Here is a 23,810-nt window from a genome sequence, read left to right as displayed (position 1 = left end):
CCCCACCCCCCCCTCCCGACACACACTCACAGGCGCATGCACGCACACACCACCACCACCACCATGACCACCACCGCCGCCACACGCTACTCTACAGGGATTCACACGGACTTTATAGCTCAGTTAAGATGTTGACATTTATGCTATCCCTAGCCCTAGCCTCAACCACAACCCTAACCCTAGCTTTAACCACAACCACAAACCCTAGCCTCAACCACAACCCTAACCCTGAACCACAACCCTAAACCTAACCCTCAACCACAACTCTAACCCTCAAACACAACCCTAACCATCAACCACATCTAGTAACTGACTCATTTAAGAGTTAGCGCTTGATTCAAACTGTTCAGTGCTATAGCGGGATTGAAATTTAAAGGCAATGTTCCCAGGTTCTCACACTATAGCTCTGAACTTCAACAAAACGGATTGAATCGAGCCCTTATACTATTATTGTTACCGATTGTTCCTCTATGGAAATTCTTACCATTCAATTTGGATTGCAGGTTCTTGAGAGATGGCTACCAGTTGCTTTAATTCACTTTTTCAGAGTTAACTGTAGTTGTCACTGACCGTCCCTATGCATAATTTGTCATATATTCACATTCAGTCTGTGTTTTCTGAAAGGTGTCAAGGAAGCCCAGAAATAGCAAAGTTGAGACAGTATGGGGCACGGTGTTGTTTACATGGTATGACAGGGATGGAGGAGCTCAGTGCTCTGGTGCTGCTGCTCTGGGTCCTCTTGGGTACTGTGTAATTATTCAGCTGTCTCTGGCCTGGGTCAGCTACTGCCGCTGCTGCTGCTGGATCTTTGGCACTAAAGGAGGTGGAAAATATCCAGCAGCTCTTTGGAGAACAGTGGAGGAAACTGAGGTTTATTTGAACAATAAATCATTATTTTTTTAAGCAAACTTCCATTGACAGTTGCTGGATAGTTTTTAAAATGTTTATGCAGCTTGGTTTGAAAGCGGTATTCTTTTTTTCTCTTCTTTGCTGCCTCTGAACCCCGAGAGCACTGAGGATGACCACATTCCCAAAGCACAAGCACCAATACAAAAAACAACCACCAAGACAATATACTTTATTTGAATCTACACTTGGTTCTGTGTACATCATTCATGTGTCGGCTAATCTATTTCACCAGAGATGCCTGTGTGAGTCAGTTAAGGCTGCTGAGGGGAGGACGGCTCATAGTAATGGCTGGAACGAAGCTAACGGGAATGGCATCAAACACACGTGTTTGGTAGCATTCCACCTATTCCCCTCCAGCCATTACCATAATAACGTTCTCCCCTCAGCAGCCTGTGGCGTGAATATATAGCATGGCGGCAATATAGCCTAACTATGCTGAACAAAAATACAAAACGCAACATGCAACAATTTCAAAGATTTTACGGAGTTTCAGTTCATACGAGGAAATCAGTCAACTGGAATACATGAATTAAGCCCTAGTCTATGGATTCGCATGACTGGGAATACAGATATGCATCTGTTGGTCACAGATACCTTTTTAAAAAATGGGCCTCGCCATGGGCCTCAGGATTTAATCACGGTAAAAATGAAATTGTGTTCGTTGTCCATAGCTTATGCCTGCCAATACCACAACCCCAATACCACCATGGGGCACTCTGTTCCCAATGCTGACATCAGCAAACTGCTCGCCCACACAACGCCATGGTCTGCGGTTGTGAGGCCGGTTGGACCTCCTGCCAAATTCTCTAAAACAGCATTGGAGGCAGCTTATGGTAGAGAAATTAACTAAATAAATTCTCTGACAACAGCTCTGGTGGACATTCCTGCAGTCAGAATGCCAATTGCATGCTCCCTCAAGAGAGACACTAGAGACACTTGTGGCATTGTGTTGTGTGACAAAACTGCACATTTTAGAGTGACCTTTTATTGTCCCCAGCACAAGGTGCAGCTGTGTAATGATCATGCTGTTTAATCAGTTTCTTGATATGCCACACCTGTCAGGTAGATGGATTATCTTGGCAAAGGGGAAATGCTCACTAATAGGGATGTAAACAAATTTGCTCACAAAATCTGAGCAAAATAATATTTTTGTGCGTATGGAAAATTCTGGGGATCATTTATTTCAGCTCATAAAACATGGTACCAACACTTTTATATTTTTGTTCAGTACATAAAGCCACGTTACTGCTAGCGCGAAAAATCATTAGCATTTTGATTAATTAAATGATTTGTTAATCAATTGAAGTGACTTAACTGACCTTAACATTGGGGTCAGTCCAGGATATGGATGTAGAGTGAGGTAAGGTGAAACCATGTTGTCATTCCAGCACTCTCTGGAATTGGATTCTTTTAACAATCCAATTGGAATCTAAAATCAGAACTCCTCAACCAAAACCTTGAGGTTGATCAAAGCTGTGTTTGAGTAGCAAGACTTCTGGCACATACATCAAGCTCCCCACTGTAGACCGGGGTTCAATCCCCACATCCATTCTTCCCACCTATCTGTATCCTCTTCTCATTGTAGACCTGGCAAAATACTCACACAAAAAATCATACACTCTGATGTCATTAAAAAAAAGAATGACAGGGCCAACAGTCTAATATTGACATATTTCTGTTTAATATTGTGTTATAATCTTCTCTTAAAATACAGTCTTTTCTGAGGTAGACCATGATTACAGTTCAAGAACATTATTATCAGTTTGAAAACAGACATAAAAAAAGACATGAAATGAATACTTTCATGTACAACATGTTGCCAAATGAGGTAGAAATGGTTACAGAAGATATACAAGAAGCAAGAACAAAGTTACTGTAATATTAGATTCAAAACAGCTAACAAAAGCCTATTTTGTTGAACAAACTGTTGTATTTTTTTTGTTTCCTCATTGGCTTCAAGAAGACACAACACTGGTTAAACAAAGGTGTGTTGTCAACATGATATCAAGGACATGCGTGAGTCAAACATTGTGAGGTTATTTGACTTTCCTTTAGGAAGTACTACCTCACCCAATCATCAATGCCTCTAATGATAAGACCTATTCCCACTCATTATCTCTGATTAACACATGAAGCAGTAACATATGTAGAGTGAGGTAATGCATTAATGAAAAACAAAAACAAAAACAACTGACAGAAGAATGAACAAAATTATTGTTTTTCTGAAATCTACATGTTTGACAAACACGGACGATTTTGTGAATCTGAGCTCTGGGAAATAGCGAAAAGATTTTTAATTCATCAAATTAACCAATGATAGTATTGATATCGGCTGCCTTTCATGAACTAAACTCCCATGACTTCTGTCATAAACTACGACAATTTGCCTCAAGCCCCTGCCCCTGCCTGATATGCCTCTATCTGAAAACAAATTATAACTGCCTCTAATGATCCTTATAAATTATGTATCTTAATGTTATTACACAAAAATTATTACATATTTAAACCCATCTCTCAGAGGCTCCCTAAGGCTTATTTCTCCTGCTAAGTTTGAAGATGTATTTTCAATTTCTTAGACCTACGATGTGTCCCAAATGGCACTCTATTCCCTTTATAGTGCACTACTTTTACAAAATGTGTATCAACCCTGGGGTCAGTGTGTTTGACCCGGCTCTATGGCATGACTGAAGCCACCAGCTGTACAGGGGAGACTGGAGAGAGGCCAGGGTTGTGATATTAGGTTCCCGGACATCAATCAGAGCAATGCCACTCCAAAAGGAGGAGGGAAAGAGGGGGTAGGAGGAGGGGAGGGATGGATGGATGGAGGAGGGAGAGGGCAGAGGGGGGCCAGCCACATGGTCACTGGGGGCCAGCAGCTAGGGCTATAGGGACGACCCTACCTCTATAATAACTGCATTGGGTACAGAGAAAGAGAGATAAAGAGAAGAGAGAGAGAGAGATAGGGAGAGATAAAGAGAGACAGGAGAAGGAGAAGAAGCAGAAGACGATTACATCATCCTCCAGTGTACCTCCGGTCTGCATACCATGGTCACGGTCCAATAATCATGACCTCACCTCGATACCTGCAGCTCAACTGAATGACAACATATTTCCAGGCTGTTGTTAAACAGAGTAGTAGCGATAGCACAACCCTGTGTGTATGCTTTTCTCTGGATTGTCATGTTATATCTAGGATTGTGTTGTATTGTACATAATGCATAATACTGATTAACAATATATGGTTATTGTTAGACATGATTAGCTGCCGACTGCATATAGCTGATTCATATTTAGGTCCTTGCTCGTTTTCTATTTTCTTTCTGCTGTATATGACAATGAAATGTATGTGACAATGGTTTTACTGCTTCTTGTCTGTGTCCAGGCCTGGGAAATAAATGTGCACCTTTTATTCATAGATTTCGATAAAGAGTTGCATCTATTACAATAGAATATGTATTTAACAGTAATGCATGAATATGACATGTTAACTCACAATGCCTTGGGTTGATTTGTAAACAGTTTGTCCAGCAAAAAAGGGATATTTTCTGTGTTCTACATAACACTTCATAAAGACAAAACATTATTCCACCAAAAACATCTACATTAAAAATAAAAGGATACGATTTTTTTTGTATTTATATATTCATATATAATAATAAAAACATGGATTTTATGGGATCAAATATCCTTTGAAATACCTGAATTACATTCAATGTTACTCTTTGTATCATTTTCAAGTTTCTCCCTCGAGGCATATGCACAGACAGCTGCAGTGTGTATACAACAGAACTGTGTGAGGTCTTTTCTCCTTATGCTCGTCAGCTCCTCCTCCCCTCTTTTACTCTCTTCACTAAGACTGAAGACTACATACATTCTTTATTTCTTTTTTTGAGGTAAAGAAATTCTTCCTGAGCATTTCAAACAAGACTACATACATACATACTAAGAAAACAAGCAGATAGGTGAAAGAGACAAACAGACATCAAAGATACCTCCATCTTGCCTTGCTGTGCTTGTCTGTGTTATAGGGCTGTATTAAAGCAGCATTCTCAGGGAAAACTGCACTGAATGAGGAATGTGTGATAAACCACAGTTCAAATATACTGTATGTGTGGATGTTATACTCATGGCTTTGAATGATAGTGTTGTATATTCAACCACAACCTAGTCTCATGACCTTTATGTTCTATTTCAACGTTTTTGTAAAGTTGCATATTAACGTTTTTTTTTTGTACGTAGAGTACCATTCAGGATGGACACAGTTGATGAGCTATTGTCGTGGTTTTGTCTCCAAAACAGCTGTGAATGATGTGATACTGTAGTATAGGGGAAAGAGGGACTATTGATCCAAAGTTTCCACGATAAGACCAGATCAAATGATGATGATGCTTTTTGTTGAATTATTTCAGCACAATGACATGACTTTGGTGAGAAGCTAAAAGCTGTGTTTTAAGTTAATAACCCATAATGCTAAGAGACAATGAGGTATTGTTGATCATTTTTTTGTGGAAAAAAACCCCACTATAGTTGTTCAAATTGATTCTAAGCTGTTTTCACACACCAAATGACCAATGAAAACTAAAACACCACAGGAGTGGACTGGTTATAGATAGGGTCCTGAGAGTAGCAGTCAGACAACAGAGAGATCTCTCAAAAAATCCCTGGGTCATGTTCATTAGGAAACAAATGTTTTAAAATGTTTTGCAACGAAAATTGCTTTTATTGAACGAGTCCAGGTCGTCCTGCCCCTTTTCAATCTGTTTTGCAACGGAAGGCAAAAAGAAAAAGTGTTTCTTATTGGACAAGTCCAGGTTGTTCCTAAAGACCCTGGTGATCCATCACCTTGGACTACGTCACCGTGACAACACATCACTGACGTATGGCCTGTAGTACAAAAAAAGATGGATCTTTGGGTGGAATCCTAACTGTCTAGAGATGCACGTTGCACTCAATTCGGCTTTTGCGTGATTCATGCACTGATGTCGAGATTTGAGAGACAAGTTATGCACATAGATCTCAAGTTAGGATTTGAACCTTTGAGAAGTAATCTCCAATGATGCAGTTATCCCACCATATAGGTTCAACTACTACTGTAATACACTGCCCCATCCACAAAGGCATCATCTATCTTTTTCTTTGGGAAAAATAAAGTATATGTATATTTAATGGAAACATCAGCATGCTAACCAGAGAAACGTATGTTAAATCTGCTTCTCATCTCTCCCAAACCTTCGATCTTGACAATCTAACACCTTTGGTTGCATAATAATAAGTAATTGCAAAAAAACGAAACAGTAAAACATTCCCAAGACTTGTCATCATGTCAAAAGTGAAGACAGGGTTTACATTCACAGTCTCCTACATTATATTACATACAGTGGCTGTCTCCCTGCCTTCCTGCCTTCTCAGTGGCTGTACACCTTGCTCCACTCCATACAAGTGTCCAGTTCTTTCGGGGTGGCGTTTGACTGCGGACGCACCTTGCAGAAGGCGTTCTCAAAGTCTTTGAGGGATGGGGGCCCCGTAGCCTGTCCTGAAAGGCTGTGTAAGGGCCCCTGAGGGCCCGAGGTGGATGCTGAGGATAGGGCCTGCTGGCAGAGCTGCAGCAGCTCCCACACAGAGAACCCCTCTGACCGCTGCAGTACAGCCCCCAGCTCCCTGTCACTGAGAGAACATCCCTGGGGCACTAGCGCCTGCAGCAGCACCTGTCTCCGCATCCCCGCATCTGGCAGACCCACGTGGTAGTGCTTGGCGAAGCTCCGATGCACCGTATCCTGGAGCAGGTCTGGCCTGCCAGTGGTACACACTACGATCACCAGCCCAGGGGCTCCCCCCGCCGACCCTAACCCCATCTGGGCCTTCTCCAGGGCGGATAGCAACACCTGCCTCAGCCCCCCCTCATCCTCCAGAGCCTCCACTTCACTGAGCAGCACAACAGAAGGCTGTCTCGCCCCAGCCACCTGCAGCGTGGCCCCCAGGATCCCCTCGGCATCCACCTTGCCTTTAGAAGCTAACATGGCCCCGCTGAGCCTATAGAAGGAGGCCCCCAGCTGGGCGGCCATGGAGCGGGCCAGAGTGGTCTTCCCGCTTCCTCGGGGGCCGAACAGCAGCACGGTGGCTGGGGGTAGGATGGCAGGGCTGGGCCTTAGACAGGGCCACAACAGCTCCTCCTCCAGGGCAGCCTTGACGTGGGTCAGCCCAGCCAGCTCCCCCCATAGCAGGGCCGGGCTGCAATCCAGCACTTCCCCGTTGACTAGATCCAGAACCATGGGGTCTGGACTCTTCATGCTGGCTGTCTCCCCTGGTCCAGACCCAGGCTGGCCCTGGCCGTGGAGGGAGGGGCGTTTCTGGTTGTGAGCCTGGGAGGAGCGGTGCTGCTGCTGTTGCTGCTGGGAGTGGGAGAAGACCTGGTTTTCTGACCCCCCTCCTCCTCCGTTCTCTCCAGTCATCCCTGCTGCCGGGCTGTTTTCACCTGCTACAGCCACCATATAGGGAGGGGACACCAGGGGCTGGGAGGAGGGCTTACTGGGCTTAAATGCCAGGGGATCTGTGCTGCCTGTGGTGAATCTGATGTTTCCTTTATCCCCCATGCTGTAGGGAGAGAGAGAGTCCCCTCCTCCTCCGGACTTCATTGGGTCGTAGCCTGAATACTTCCTGTATCGAGAACCTTCCCCCTCCTCTTCCAATGACATGTCAAATGCCTTCCTCTTCGCCCCACTTCCAGACTCCTGGTAGCTGTAGCTACCCCCGACTACGGTGGGCCGGGAGGGGAGAGGAGTAGGGGCGGCCAGCCCGGAGTGTAAGTACCCTGCAGAGGGGTGGCTGTATGTGGGGGCCAGGCTGGGCTGGTGGGGGTAGCTGGTTGGCGGGTAGTTGTAAACTTGGGTGGAGGGTGAGTAGCTGGGCACCAGGGTGGGCGTGGGCTGGAGGGGGTGGTGGAGGGAGGCGGGGGGAAGTGCTGAGCCAGGCAGGGGCCCGGGGCAGTACCCAGATGAGAGGTAGGTACCGTTGTAGCTGGGGGGGTTGTAGTCACCGGAGTGAGACCCAGAGCAGGAGCTGCTACCACTATATCCAGAGTCTGAGAGGTTACTGTTGACCACTGACACACTGCTGGCACCTGGGGGCCCTGCTGATGTGGCCCCAGCCTTGGGGCCTGAAAGACCATCCAGGGACACGGGGTAGGGCCCCTCCGCACTGTGGCTCAGGGGCCAGGGCTCCAGCTCAGTTTTGAGGCCATTGAGGCCCCCGAAGGCCCCTGGCTCTGGGTAGGCCCCTACAGCGGGCCCCGGTGGACGGTTGTAGGGCGAGTCTAGAACACCAGAGTACTTCTCTGCATAGCTCTTCAGCAGATTGGAGGCGGTTAGGGCACCAATGTCGTCATTGGCCCAGGCGTAGCCGTGGGTGGAGCCTCCTCGGCCGTGGGTGCGGCCAGCGGCGTACAGCTCGGACTTGTGGGCCGGCGAGGAGGTGGTGGAGGACACATCCAGGTGCTGCTCAGGCCACTGGCTGAGAGACTGGGCATGCTCCGGGTTCCAGTGCATCTTATACAGGCCTGGAGGAGAAGAAACAGAGAGAGAGAGAGACACCAGGTTGTCAGGTGCTGTTCAGGACAGTGGTTCCAGTGCATTTTTTACAAGCCTGGAGGAGACAGAGGCAGAACTCAGGAAATATATACGAGACAAAACAGAACAATAAATGTGTTGAAACCAGTGGCGGTCGGTGCCGTTTAAGATGAAGGGAGGACAATATCATTTTTTCATGAGCATGGCCTATTAAAGCATATTGGATGACTGTCAATCATATTCCATTCACCCATTTTAATGTAGCAGAGATAGGTTTAGGCTACTACATGATACTCAAAGAATTTCCTTTACCCATCATGAGGTTGCTACAACCTCGCCTATGAAAAGTTTGTGAACAGAAGCTTCGGAATGAATATACCCCTAATCACACATGAACACAGTTCACTTTCATAGCAGCCACGATGCACTCCTTCTCGCATCTTTGGAATCTCCTCTGCTTACCTTTTCCCGTCGCTTGTGGACTTCAATGTACAACACATCAGCTGTATGTGACCAGGCGAAAAAACCTTTCCAAGCCAAACCATATCATAACAGCTACACACATTCTACATCGGTGTCACCATATTAGCTAAAGTAATGTCGTCGTCAACATATTTAATAGAACTAACACATTATTAAACCCCTTGCAATCATGCAGTAATGTTACGGTGTACAGTCAGTAAGTAGTTTAGCACTTACACCAGCGGGCCCTGGTGGCAATAAATGAGTAAAACCCAAAGCTTACCTTGACCTGGAAGAGTTCCAGTGTTTTTAAACTTTGTTGCCATTGAACATACCATACAAATAAAGGCATTTTAATTAATTATATGAAGAGTGCCTTCTTTTTGATGACCAATTTAACCCTTTTACCAAAGAGCACCTTCCGTCTACCAAAATCTGCTATTGTGTACCTTAGTAGTGTTTCCCTTACTTCTTTTGTTCCAGTGTTGTGTTGAATAGTCATAGCCAGCGAGCTAACATAGCATCCCTCTGTTTGAGCAGGGTGTTTGAGTAGGCTAGATTACCTATCTGCATTTGCTAGTTAAGTAAATATGTCTCTAACTCCCTCTTGCTTCTCCTTCCTTTTGAAAAAAATGTATTTGTTCAAAACTGTTTTCTCTCTCTTTGAGTCTTACACATTTTATGCACTGCAGCGCTAACTAGCTGTAGTTTATGCTTTCAGTACTAGATTCATTATAAGATCCTTTGATTGGGTGGACAACATGTCAGTTCATGCTGCAAGAGCTCTGATAGGTTGGAAGACATTCTCTGGAAGTTGCCATAATTACTGTGTAAGTCTATGGAAGGGGGTGAGAACCATGAGCCTCCCGGGTTTTTTATGGAAGTCAGTGTCCCCAGAGGAGGATGGAAGCTAGCTGTCCCCCGGCTACACCATGGTGCTGACCTACAGAGTGCTGGTGAGGCTACTATAGACCTTCATTGCAAACAATGTGTTTCAATCAAACAGTTGGTGACGTGAGTATATTGAGTAAAGTTTTGTCTAAAAAGGATAACTTTTTAAGTTTCACTGAGGAGGATGATCCCCCCCTTCCTCCTCGGAGGAGCCTCCACTGGTTGAAACACTATAAAAGCCTATTGTTATTGTGTGCAACCTATTATCTTCTTCTCACATATATTATTATTATTGGAAAACGTCCCTCAACCTCACTTGTCTTTTAACATTGTTTTAACACAGGCCTTTCGCCACTCCTTTAATCAACACTCTCTTTTTCCTCAGCCTGTTTTCCTCTTTGCTACTACTGTGTCCACAGTGACACATGGCCAGAACACCTCTTATCAGAGAGGCTGTTCGTGGGAATGACTTTCTCCTGTTTCTCCTGCTGGTAGTGGATTGTGTTTTAGTGTTACCCTCATGCATGGCAACAGAAGGAGCTCATATTACCCAGAGAGAGGGGGGGTGGAGAGAGGGAAATGGAGAGAGAGAGGGACTGGGGAGAATAAAGACAGAGGGAGGGAGAAAGAAAGTGAGAGAGAGATAAAGAGAGAGCGCGAGAGAGCGGGGAGAGAGAGTGAGAGAGATGGAGAGAGAGAGGTAAGGGGCCAGGAGGAATTGGATGGAGCTGTTTCCCAGGTTGTGTTAGTAGTGTGGTGGTGATAGTATTGATAAGGTTATCCTACTTCTCCCTGCACCAGCAGCACTCCCAGATGACCTATTGTTATCTCCCTGCTGCATGCTGTCACCCCCTTCCCCTCCCCCCTCCCACCCCGAACCAACCCCTTTGCGCACACCATCGCTTCAAAACAGACCACTGGCCGTTTCGACAGAGAAAGGGGGAGGTGAATGCTGGACAGTGGTTTGGAGAGAGGGGGATGAGGGATGGAGAGAAGGGGAGAATGGACACTGGACAGTGTTGTGGAGAGAGGAGAAAGGAGGGGGGGTTGGGTGGGTTTGGAATAACAGAATAGTGTGCTATTCATCTGCAGCCTCCCATGGAACATTGGGAGAGTGGAATGCCTGTTCCTGTCTGTTACTCTGTACTTTGGCTGACTAGCTGGCGCTGTTCCTCTATATGTGTGTGTGTGTGCTTTTGTTGGTGCACGTTTGTGTGTAGCACAACGCAGGGAGCCTCTGATTGATCATGCCTGTTCAATACACTGAGAAGACCAGCAGAAAAGGGAGAAGGGGAGCATATGGAAGAATGCAAAAGGGAAAAAACAACTGATGTTAGTAGGATCAGCCGCTTCATATAGACTCACACAGTCAGGCTGCTTCTTGCTGAGGCGTTAGCTTGACATTCCAGGAATAGTTTGGCATTATTGAACTGTCACGATTTGGCCTGGGGAGTGGAGGACTAGAACTATTGCCAGGCAGAACAGGCAGAGGAGAGGAGGAGTGGAGGACTTGAACTATAGCCAGGCAGAACAGGCAGAGGAGAGGAGGAGTGGAGGACTAGAACTATAGCCAGGCAGAACAGGCAGAGGAGAGGAGGAGTGGAGGACTAGAACTATTGCCAGGCAGAACAGGCAGAGGAGAGGAGGAGTGGAGGACTAGAACTATAGCCAGGCAGAACAGGCAGAGGAGAGGAGGAGTGGAGGACTAGAACTATAGCCAGGCAGAACAGGCAGAGGAGAGGAGGAGTGGAGGACTAGAACTATAGCCAGGCAGAACAGGCAGAGGAGAGGAGGAGTGGAGGACTTGAACTATAGCCATGCAGAACAGGCAGAGAAGAGGAGGAGTGGAGGACTTGAACTATTGCCAGGCAGAACAGGCAGAGGAGAGGAGGAGTGGAGGACTAGAACTATAGCCAGGCAGAACAGGCAGAGGAGAGGAGGAGCGGAGGACTTGAACTATTGCCAGGCAGAACAGGCAGAGGAGAGGAGGAGTGGAGGACTAGAACTATTGCCAGGCAGAACAGGCAGAGGAGAGGAGGAGTGGAGGACTAGAACTATTGCCAGGCAGAACAGGCAGAGGAGAGGAGGAGTGGAGGACTTGAACTATAGCCAGGCAGACAGAGTGAAGAGGAGAGGAGGGGTAAAGTAAAGGAATAAAGAACAAGAAGCTGTCATTATTACTTGCCTGGCCTCTTTTAGTCTGTGCCCCAGATGGCACCCTCCCCATTCCCTTTCTAGCACACTACTTCTGGACCCATAGGACCCATAAGAGTAGTGTACTCCGTAAGCTGCCATTTGGGATGCACCCTAAGTATTCCCTTCAGCAATAGAGAGAGGTCTAGCTGCTTGATGATCCAATAGTCATTCCTCTGTCTGTATGACTGTGAGGCTGGAGCCTGGACTCTTATTGCCATTTAAATCAAACCGCTAATATCCACCGACTGGCCGACCGGCAACTGCCAATCTCTCTCTCTGTCTCTCTCTCTCTCTCTCTCTCTCTCAAACCTCAACAACATCCACCAAACGCTGTGCCTTTCCTCACTCTTTCCTTTGCTTGTCTCACTCTGACTGTGCTGCTTTCCTCGACTACTAAACTTTGGCCTCCATCGCTTTCTCTCCTCCCAGTGGGAACCTCCAACCTCCAGCCCTCTCCATGTTTTTGTCTTCAAACGGCATCTTTTAAATCAATCATTTAAATCAAATCAACCTCAATATCCACCAAACGCGGTGGCTTTTTCACTCTGACTGTGTTGCTTTCCTCAACCTAAACGTTGACCTTTTTCTCTCTCTCTTCCCCCCTGGAAACCTCCAACCTCTCTTCAGCTTCGCCGTGTGTTTTCTTCAGATTACAGCCTCCCTATTAATTCAGTCCCATCAGATCAGAGCAGCAGAGCAGATGGCTGTTGGATTATGAAGTCCTTCATATTCAAATCCGCAGACTGCCTTAAGTTCCCAACGTCCAAACCAGTTAAAGTAATCAGTCCCCTAAGCCTGCCACACACTGCGGTCCTCCCAGAAACATTGACAACCTGTACTAGGACACCACAGTCTTTTTTAGGAAACATGCTTAAAAACATTTGGACATTCTCCACTCCACACCCAGCCAGCTGACCATATATTTCTGTGGTTTGACTTAGAAGTCGTTGTCCGGCAGATTGGAGAGAGAAACGGAGAGAGAGAGAGAGCGAGAGAGTGAGCGAGAGAGAGAGAAGAGAGAGAGAAAGAGAGAGAGAGAGAGAGAGAGAGAGAGAGAGAGAGAGAGAGAGAGAGAGAGAGAGAGAGAGAGAGAGAGTAGAGTAACTCCATGTCCAAGAGACAAAGAGAGAGAGAAACAGAGAGACAGAGCGAGAGAGAGAGAGAGAGTGTTGCTACAGAGACACTTAGCTCCATGTCCTGCAGGCCAGTCCGTTCCCATCTGCGGCAGCAGGCAGTTTGTGAGCAGCGTAAAGCCCAATAACGGAGCCAGTGTGGGACAGAGACAGATGGAAGCCCAGGGGAACTCATAAAACCTGCAGCGGACAGAGGGAGGAAGGGGAAGGTGGAGAGGAGTGGGGGAGGGGAGGGAGGGAGGGACTGGACAGCAGGCGTGTGGACCCAAAGAGGATGGAGGAGGGCGAACGTTAGGACATTAGGATGTTAGAGGACTCATTGAGAAATCCAGGGGGGTCTAACTGCTGGCCACTCCATCATCAGAGCAGCATGCCAAGAGCTATACAGATGGATCCTGTTCCAGGGAGACCTGGGGCATATGGCACAGGTTGGGTGAAAAAAAAATTGGTACAGGTTGGGTGATTTTTTTTCTTCTCATATTAGAAAAAACCTCACTCCCTCTTTTCTTAATGATGCGATCACTGGCGTAGGACAGTTTCTCTGGACCCCCAATAAGGTCGGAGTCCCCCGACATTTAAAACATAAATACATTGAATGCGTCACCCAGACAGCCACTCACAAAGTATAGACTACCGATCGCTGTCCATGGTGCTGAAATTGAGACGTCTATTGGGGGTGCCTATCTAATCGATGATAGGCATTCTATGGTGCCTGTGCATGGAGCCAATATCTTTGCTTTCGCTAATGGATAAATGTTTATTGGTAGGCCTATTTTGTCGTAATTTTCTCATGTTATGCCTAACAATTCAGAAAGCTATACACGGTGTTGCAAGGCTGCTATTAATGCAATTACTTGTTCAGTAATTAAAGCATACTAATCAGCAACCAACTGATTTTTACAAAAAGATACAACTGTCCTGTATAGTCCTATCTGAACCTGCATGACCTGAGCCGTCCTCACACTCTCTCCCAGCTGGGATAGAAAGTTGTTGTGGGCAAAACCAGTCTATTAATGTCAAATAATACAGTCAGCACCCTCAAAACATTTAGAATTCAAGACACACTTAACCAGCATTGCTACCACAGCATTCTGCAGCAATACACCATCCCATCTGGTTTGCGCTCAGTGGGGCTATCATTTGTTTTTCAACAGGACAATGACCCAACACACCTCCAGGCTGTGTGAGGGCTATTTGGCCAAGAAGGAGAGTGATGGAGTGCTGCATCAGATGACCTGGCCTCCACAATCACCCGACCTCAACCCAATTGAGATGGTTTGGGATGAGTTGGACCGCAGAATGAAGGAAAAGCAGCCAACAATTTCTCAGCATATGTGGGAACTCCTTCAAGACTGTTGGAAAAACATTCCAGGTGAAGCTGGTTAAGAGAATGCCAAGAGTGTGCAAAGCTGTCATCAAGGCAAAGGGTGGCCACTTTGAAGAATCTAAAATCTAAAATATATTTGGATTTGTTTAACACTTTTTTGTTTCCAACATGTGTTATTTCATAGTTTCGATATCTTCTCTGTTATTCTACAATGTCAAATAATATATTGGTACTGTAGAATACTACATTGATACTGTGTTTGTTTCTTAGAATTCAAGAATGTGACTGATCAAAGTGCCTCAAAGTACCTCAGGCCTTGAGAAATAAATGATTGAACTGATGAAAGTAAGGGGATATCGGTGAACAAATGCTGTGGTCAAGGCTACAACGACGCCACTGTAATGAGGGGAGCTTCCTCGGGTGTTCAAAAGGGCATATGAGAACGAGAGCCTTGTGCTTTTCGTTCTTAGGTAGTTCTTCATTCGTTTTATTTTAGGAAATGATCTCTCCGCAGAAACGACAGTTACAGGGATGGTTAAAAACAGCTTGATCGCCGTAGCAACATCGGGGAGACTGTGCAGAATGGTGAGGTGCTTTAAATACAGCAGCTCTGCAACATCTTTATTTGAGCATCTCACATTCTCCTTAATTGCAACTCAATGTTAGGAAGGTGTCCTTAATGTTTTGTACACTCCGTGTGTAATGCACAATGTCTCAGGATAGACTGTCTGGGTTGTCAATACTCTGTATAGAGAGCAGTCGAGCCCAGAAACTGGACCTACAGGCCACGGTGAAAACATGTGTACACGAAAAAGCAAGGTGACGCAGTCGCATACTGTAGCTACTATGGGCCTCTACATGAAAAAAGAGAGACGAGCACAGACATAGAGATAGGTTTTTCTAAGAAAAATAAAGAATGAAAGAGACACAGAGAGAGAATCAACAAGGAAGACATCAGGAGACAAGTTGGACATACTTGAATCTACCTTGCTTGCAGCTCATTTGCGTAGGCTATTAGCCAGACAAAACCTGCTGAGTTCAGCAATAAATAGTGGCAAAATGTATCCTCATGCCGACAACTTTTTCCCTCATTGTTTGGCTACTTGGTGTATAATTTCTTTAAAGTGTATAAATAGCTGCTGAATAGCAACTACATGTATATAGTGTATATTGCTATACTGTAGGTCAGTGATCGCCAACCTTTTCAGTCCAAAAGCAAGCCGAGATCTATCGCTCAGATTTTTTTTTAAAAGCATGACTTAAACACAAGCCTGTGCAACATTAAAAACAGTTTTGTAGCATGGAGGTTTGTACAGTAGGCTAATGGCTCATTACATTATCACTGTATATTGGCTATGCTTGAATTGCCTTACTTCAAAATTGTAGGTATATGAGCCCACTGGTAATAGATCATTTTTTGGATTACTTGTGAGGCACAGCTGAGTGAACATAGTGATCCGTTTGTTTATTTTATTGGACTAATGGCCTGCATCTGATTGTCAGTCAGTCTGTTGAGAGAGAGGGAGGGATGGAGGGAGGTAGTAGAGGTGAGGCTGGGTCTCACCAAACTCACCATCCCTCCGCTGAGAAAAGGTGAAACAGTCTTCTCTCCAGCTTAGAGCTCTTCTACCCGACCCAAGCCCGACGGGCCCCGACGTTATACATAGGGTTAGGACCGGGTTGGGCCTGTTTTTTCATCAATAACTAGGGTACTGGTAGGGCTCGGGTATCACTAATTTGATCACAAAAATGTTGAAGCTGAGTCGTGTGCTCGTGGTCTGATGATTAGTACAGTCATGTCTGATTAAGATCATAACAATGTCGGATGTGCTTCAACCTAATCAAATATAAGAGGAGAGATGATTAAAAAATATATATAATGTTCCATGAGTTAGCTAACTACTCTCTTATATCTCTTCATTACTTGAGCAGAGGGAGCCAGAGATACTTTTGAGGAGATGGGAGACTCCATCGGAGTTGTGTTAACACCCTTTGTGTACGTTGCCAATGCTATGTCAATGGGCCGTGCGGTGCATTCTGGGCGATTCTGGGACAAGTAGAGCTCTCCTTCAAGGAGGGAATGAGAGTCAGTTGGGCACTAGCTCAAAAACCCAACATTAGCATGAATTTCATCAACAAGAAGTACAACCTTAGAAATCTTCATTGAGACGTGAAATAATTGACTTGCTAATAATTAACTGTAATATTGTATAGCTTTGGAATCGTGACATTACGTACTTTGAGTGATGATTAGTTTAGCAACCGCGTGACACAGCATGGCAATGTGAACGTGATGGGTCGACATTCTGCTTGGTGGGGCATTATGCGTTCCACCATTGATTTCCCAACGGGTTCCTATCTCCTCCTTTCTCTAATATATCTGTCAGAGCAACCCAACTGAAGCCATTGGTATGGATGCACAGACTCAGTGCCGCCATTAGCAGAGCGCATGCAGAGGGAGCTGCGTGCAGGGAGAGATCAAGTGACAGAGAGGACAGAGACACCAGCAAAACACCCCCACACCATCACACCTCCTCCTCCATGCTTCACGGTGGGAACCACACATGCGGAGATCATCCGTACACCTACTCTGCATCTCACAAAGAAATGGCGGTTGGAAATTTTGACACATCCGACCAAAGGACAGATTTCCACCGGTCTAATGGCCATTGCTTGTGTTTCTTGCCCAAGCAAGTCTCATCTTCTTATCAGTGTCCTTTAGTAGTGGTGTCATTGCAGCAATTCGACCATGAAGGCCTGATTCATGCAGTCTCCTTTGAACAGTTGATGTCTGTTACTTGAACTCTGTGAAGCATTTATTTGGGCTGCAATTTCTGAGGCTGGTAACTCTAATGAACTTATCCTCTGCAGCAGAGGTAACTCTGGGTCTTCCTTTCCTGTGGTGGTCCTCATGAGAGCCAGTTTCATCATAGCACTTGATGGTTTTTGCGACTGCACTTGAAGAAACTTTCAAAGTTCTTGAAATGTTCCGCATTGACTGACCTTCATGTCTTAAAATAATGATGGACTGTCGTTTCTCTTTGCTTATTTGAGCTGTTCTTGCCATAATATGGACTTGGTCGTTTACCAAATAGGGCTATCTTCTGTATACCAACCCTACCTTGTCACAACACAACTGATTGGCTCAAATGCTTTAAGAAGGAAAGAAATTACACAAATGTACTTTTTACAAGGCACACATGTTAACCTTCTGCGACGAGCAAACCCATATCTGGGAGCGTAATCATAGCCTCAAATGAATTAGCATAACGCAGCGGACATAAATACCCCTAGAAACTTTTCCTATTCATGAAAATCGCAAATGAAGTGAAATAAATATATTCAAACACAAGCTTAGCCTTTTGTTAACAACACTGTCATCTCAGATTTTCAAAATATGCGTTACAGCCAACGCTAGACAAGCATTTGTGTAAGTTTATTATGGCATAATGCTATGCTAGGCTCTGCTGGCAGCAGGCAACATTTTCAGGAAAATAAGAAAAGCAACCAAATTAAATCATTTACCTTTGAAGAACTTCAGATGCTTTCACTCAGGATACTCCCAGTTAGATAGCAAATGTTCCTTTTTTCCAAAAATATTATTTTTGTAGGCGAAAAAGCTCCCATTTCTTCATCATGCTTGGCTGAGAAATCGACCCTAAAATGCTACAACTATAACGCCAAACTTTTTTCAAAATTTGCTCCATAATATCTACAGAAACACGGCAAACGTTGTTTAGGATCCATCCTCAAGGTGTTTTTAACAAATATATTCGATAATATATCCGAGGCAGTTGGTTTCTCATAGGAAGCGATTGGAAAAATGGCTACCTCAGTATTTTATGCAAGGTTTTCTGCGGGAGACACCATGTGACCACATGCCATATATGTTCCCTTACAGCCATTCTTCAAGGGAAATGCCTAAAAAAGACGTCACAATGCTGTAGACACCTTGGGGAAAATATGGAAAACGTAAGCTCATTCGTAGCTCATTCACAGCCATATAAGGAGTCATTGGCATGAGGCGGTTTCAAAAAATGCGGCACTTCCTGGTTGGATTTTTATCTGGGTTTCGCCTGTAACATCAGTTCTGTGGCACTCACAGACAATATCTTTGCAGTTTTGGAAACGTCAGAGTGTCTTCTTTCCAAAGCTGTCAATTATATGCATAGTCGAGCATCTTTTCGTGACAAAGTATCTTGTTTAAAACGGGAACGTTTTTCATCCCAAAATTTTTAAATAGCGCCCCCTAAATCCAACTGGTTAATTGAAGTGCATCACCTCACGAAGCTCGTTGAGAGAATGCCAAGTGTGTTCAAAGCTGTCATCAAGGCAAAGGGTGGCTACTTGGAAGAATCTCAAATATAAAATATATTTTAATTTGTTTAACACTTTTCTGGTTACTACATGATTCCATATGTGTTATTTCATAGTATTGATGTCTTCATTATTAATCTACATAGAAAACAGTAAACATAAAGTAAAACCCTTGAATGAGTAGGTGTCCAAACTTTTGACTGGTACTGTACTTAGCTTCCTAGTACATATGGACATTAAAAAGGTTTATGAATGACTTTCCGGAAGATTACTGTCAAAATATTTTTTAAATCCAAATTTAATGGCATGAATGACAGGTGCATGGACACCAGAGCTTGTGGACCCCCCTGCCTTGTGGGGGCTGTGGGGGTGTCCGGTGCGCCAGTGGAGGGAATGTGTTCTCAAAAGCTTGATAACACATGATAATAATTCGCTATGTGCACCATAGAGTTCACACGTAGTGCACATATCGATGTTGTTCATCCACAGTTGAAAACTATGGCAACGTTGCTCTCTAGTTGCTCTTTCAGATCCTGTAATTCTATCTAGTACTGTGGGATTATGTGGTTTATAAAGCCACATCTCTAGGGGAATTTTGTATTGTAGGCACAGAGACCTCTCAGTCAAATGTTCATGATCACACAGGATTATGGGTAAAAACCCACATTTAGAAAGGTCATTGGCAGTAATAAATATGATGAAACTCTCTTCGTTTCACTTGTTTTGGAAGCTTACTGAATGAAAAGATCTGCTTTACTCTGTAAATGGGAGAGTATTTAAAGACTTCTTATTGCCAACTCCGTGCTCTGTAATGTCCAGTTCAACTCTCCAGAACTGCACATCAAATATGCATTGATTGTCGACTTGTAAAGCGAATATAACATATGCACAAAGAAATTCAGGGACTTTATTCAGTATCTCTTCCACATGCACACCCGATGAGCAACTTATTTGTGTTTGCGCTTTTGTTTGCGCTTTTGCCTATGTCCACGTGTGTGAATACGCATGTGTGTCCTCTCAGCCCCTGAGAAAAAGAGAGAGTGACAGATGTTCCCTACTGACCGTTCTAGTCCTACTGTCTCAGAGTCTCTTCCGTCATTGTGAGAGCTACTCGTTCACCGAACATCCTCTCTGGCCCCTCAGCCAGCTTGTGTGTTTGTGTGTTATCGGACCATTCCGTTGGCTCTGAGACAAAGCCTAGAGGATCCTATTGTCAGCTGGCTGCCTGAGGCCTAATTATGGAAATCCTATTAATCTATGCAGCAGCAGCTAGCCCTCTGACAGCCTTTGTCCCTACCGGGGATTTATTGAGGGACCTGTGTGTGTGTGTGTGTGTGTGTGTGTGTGTGTGTGTGTGTGTGTGTGTGTGTGTGTGTGTGTGTGTGTGTGTGTGTGTGTGTGTGTGTGTGTGTGTGTGTGTGTGTGTGTGTGTTTGTGTGTGTCTTGGCTGCTGCATCCTTTTGTAGAGGAAAAGAGAGCGTGATGGTGGCAGAGCGCTCTTTAATATGACTTTGGGTAGGCCACTGAGGAGGAGAGGGTTTAGGAGCAGTGCTAGGGTAGTTTGGAAGCTTTGAAGCCATTCAGTGATATTCCTCACTTGGCTATGGCACTTGAGGAGAGAAGAGGAGAGGAGGAGGGTTTTAACTTAAGAGCTGAATAACGGTGTTTGCTAGACATTTGGTTTTGGCTTCGAATCGTTCACTCACTTGTATTCCTCAGTTTCCAATGGCACAATTGCTTTTCGGGTTGACTGAGTGAATCTGGGAGTTTAGATCCATTATGGTGGACTGGAGCTGAACTGTCAGTCAGTGTGTTGTGGTTTTCTATGAGGCAGAGGTTGAAACATGAGCCTGGCAGGCAGCCTAGTACTGGATGGGCCAAGGTCCCGGTGCTGTTTCACTGCTCCCCTGGGGGTCTCCCCCCTCTTCTCCCTCCTCAGCAGCTCCGCCTATCATCTCCCCTGGCCGCACTCATGTTTTTCCGCCCTGAGGAACAAAACTGACATGGATGCAACAAGCCTTCTGGGATGGAGTACCTATTAAAGCAGACAGATAAATGAGAAAGGATGGAGAGAAGGGGAGGGGAGAGGAGGAGACAGATTCTCCCTCTCTGGATAAATCCAATCAGCCTGTACTCAGGGAGAGCGAGCCACACAGTCCACCTCCAACCCCACCTAACCCAGCAAAACCTGTAAACTAGCTACATACTCCACCCCCTCTACCCAGGGCCGGAGAAACAAGACCCAACATAAAACGTCAGCAGCATCTATAAAAGCCATTCATTGCTGCTCCTGATCAAATGTTTGCAGACTGCATGAAGCCTCTCTCCCTACAAACTCAGTTGTGGGTTGAAGTGCTGTTCATTAAATGGACAGCATCTTTCTTTGATGTACTAGCTACTTCCTCAGTATGCCAGTAGTGGAATTCATTCCTAAACGTGCTTGTGTATGTTCTCACAAATGATGTACACGTGTATTCATGTTTACCTAACAATCTCAACGTATTATATTGGCAGCCTAAACATGATTACTCTCCTTGACAACCCTAAGCCTCAAAACACACAAACATGGTTGATCGATCCCTTCTCAGACGTGAATTGAAAACGCAGTGCGTGTTTGCAGTAATAAAGCACATTCGAGGTTAACTAAATGAAATGCCTCCACCTTCTATCATTGACCTCAAACTGTCTGTCTGTCTGTCTGTCTGTCTGTCTGTCTGTCTGTCTGTCTGTCTGTCTGTCTGTCTGTCTGTCTGTCTGTCTGTCTGTCTGTCTGTCTGTCTGTCTGTCTGTCTGTCTGTCAAGCAGAAGACACAGACATCCCCTGAGAGTGTTCACAGCTCATACAGGTTTGTAGATGGTCTGAAGGATCCGAAAAGGTTTCAGTGCTATAGCCAGTCCCCCACAGCCCAACACAGACAACTGCAGAGGGAGAAGAGTCCAGAACAGTTCATTGAGATTCTAACGCACGGAGGAAGTATGTGTGGAATTCTGTTTCAGAAACAGTCACGTTAAAAAACCTTTGAAGCCCGGTGCTCTGAGCTCAAACTGAGTGCTGGAAATATAAATCACTTGGACAGAGATGAGATGAGACGAGACGAGACGAGATGAGAGCGAGAGGGTAGAGTAGCTCCACGTCCGAGAGAAAGAGAGAGAAACAAAGAGAGAGAGAGACACACAGTGTGGGACAGAGGCTGTATTTGCACTGATAAATCACAAACGTGCGGGTGAGATAAAGCAGGTTAGCCATCCAGTCTGTTGCTCTACTGTTATGTATTCAGTCAACAACAGGTAATCAATGCCCAGCAGGATGCAGCTCCAGCATGCTATAGCCTCAGCTAATTGTTTATAGAGTGGTTATCTGCAGGGCTAGTCTCTCTACTGGAATGTTAAACAATGTTCCTCTCATTAACACTGTTCTGGTTCACCTGTATTATAAAGGACTCGTACTAATTCACATACAAGGAACAACCAAATAAGGAAGTAAACAAGAAAATAAGAATCGAGCTCTCAGAGAATTTAAGAATCTGAGACTAGTCCTAGACAAAAAAAAAATGTTGTTCGACGGAGATTCAGCTTCTTAGTCCAGGAAACCACCCTGTGAATGTGTTAATCAGACACACCCCTCAATACTCGTGGTACCTTTCATCTCCTCCCTCTCCTGTGTTTGACTTATGACGCTAATATCCAGCATGCTTATCGGGTTGAGGTGGTTCTTCCCCTGCATACTGGGGCTCTACCCTCAAAAACACCAATCTACCCACAGCCATGTTTCACCGGACGACAGTGTCACGGAGAGAGTCAGTCGGACCGCGTGAAATCACCGATCTACAAATAACTTTGCATCCCTATTAACCACTCTCTTGCTCCTCTGTAGTTTGTCAGACAGTAACAGAAAACGTTCAACCTATTGGTAAGAGCTACTCTCTCCCTCTCCCTCCCTCTCTCTCTCTCTCCTTTATTCCCCAAACATCCATCAGAGGAAGATATATATGTGTTACCATTCGAGACGAAGTGGATAACCATCATAAAAAGGAAAGTTGACATGATGAGATCAGATCTTAATGATATTGTGTGCAGCAGCAGCAGCAGCAACAGCAAATCCCATTTAAGGTCTACAGTCTTTATTATACAGCCTCATGTACTGCACTCTCAAAAAAATCGGGAACCCCTCTGAAATACTCTATATGGACAGGGAGATTGTGGGAGCGGACACACAGCGGTTTTAGATAGCCACCATGTCGATTCTCTCTGTCAGGCAACTGACAGACCAACACACCCGCTCTCTCTCTCTCTCTCTCTCTCTCTCTCTCTCTCTCTCTCTCTCTCTCTCTCTCTCTCTCTCTCTCTCTCCCACCCTCTCTCTCTCTCTCTCTCTCTCTCTCTCTCTCTCTCTCTCTCTCTCTCTCTCTCTCTCTCTCTCTCTCTCTCTCTCTCCCACCCTCTCTCTCTCTCTCTCTCTCTCTCTCTCTCTCTCTCTCTCTCTCTCTCTCTCTCTCTCTCTCTCTCTCTCTCTCTCTCTCTCCCACCCCTCTCTCTCTCTCTCTCTCTCCCACCCTCTCTCTCTCTCTCTCTCTCTCTCTCTCTCTCTCTCTCTCTCTCTCTCCCTCTCCCTCTCACCTGTCATTTTAGAAAACAACCCTTCCCATCTCCCGTGCTTGCTACCCTGCTACCCTGCCTCACACATGTCCACAAATGGTAAAGCCCACAGCCACTTCTCCCAAACCCCATTTAAGAAAAACAGGGTCCGTATACAGTGCCTTCAAAACCTCTTGACTTTTTCCACATTTTGTTGTGTTACAGCCTGATTGTAATTTAGATTTTAATAGTCACTGGCCTACACATCATTTTAAAGTGGAATGATGTTTTTCGATTTAAAAAAAATGAATGAATGAATAATGAATAGCTGAAATGTTTTGAGTTAATAAGTGTTATACCCTTTTTTTATGACAAGTTTAAATAGGTTTAGTCCAAAAAATGTGCTTAACAAGTCATATGATAAGTTGCGTGGACTCA

The 23,810-nt window shown here is 45.0% G+C and overlaps 1 protein-coding gene across 4 annotated transcripts in view; it reads right to left on the bottom strand.

The window, feature by feature from the left end:
- Positions 1-2,571: 2,571 nt before the first annotated feature.
- Positions 2,572-23,810, bottom strand: part of fignl2 (fidgetin like 2) — a 34,898-nt gene continuing 13,659 nt past the window's right edge. For 2 of the 4 annotated variants that reach the window (XM_052482520.1, XM_052482519.1), the window contains exon 3: positions 2,572-8,461. In XM_052482520.1, coding sequence (XP_052338480.1) covers positions 6,315-8,461 — 2,147 coding nt within the window. In that variant the 3' untranslated portion in view covers positions 2,572-6,314. Of the gene's footprint in view, positions 8,462-9,216; positions 10,396-20,503; positions 23,153-23,810 lie in introns of those variants that run through there. The other 2 variants (XM_035739342.2, XM_035739340.2) reach the window with 2 other exon arrangements.

This window comes from Oncorhynchus keta, chromosome 27 (assembly GCF_023373465.1).
Source record: "Oncorhynchus keta strain PuntledgeMale-10-30-2019 chromosome 27, Oket_V2, whole genome shotgun sequence".
In the NCBI taxonomy this organism is placed as follows: domain Eukaryota; kingdom Metazoa; phylum Chordata; class Actinopteri; order Salmoniformes; family Salmonidae; genus Oncorhynchus; species Oncorhynchus keta.
Note: the sequence above shows the minus strand (reverse complement) of the source record. Positions and strands in the feature narration are given on the sequence as shown.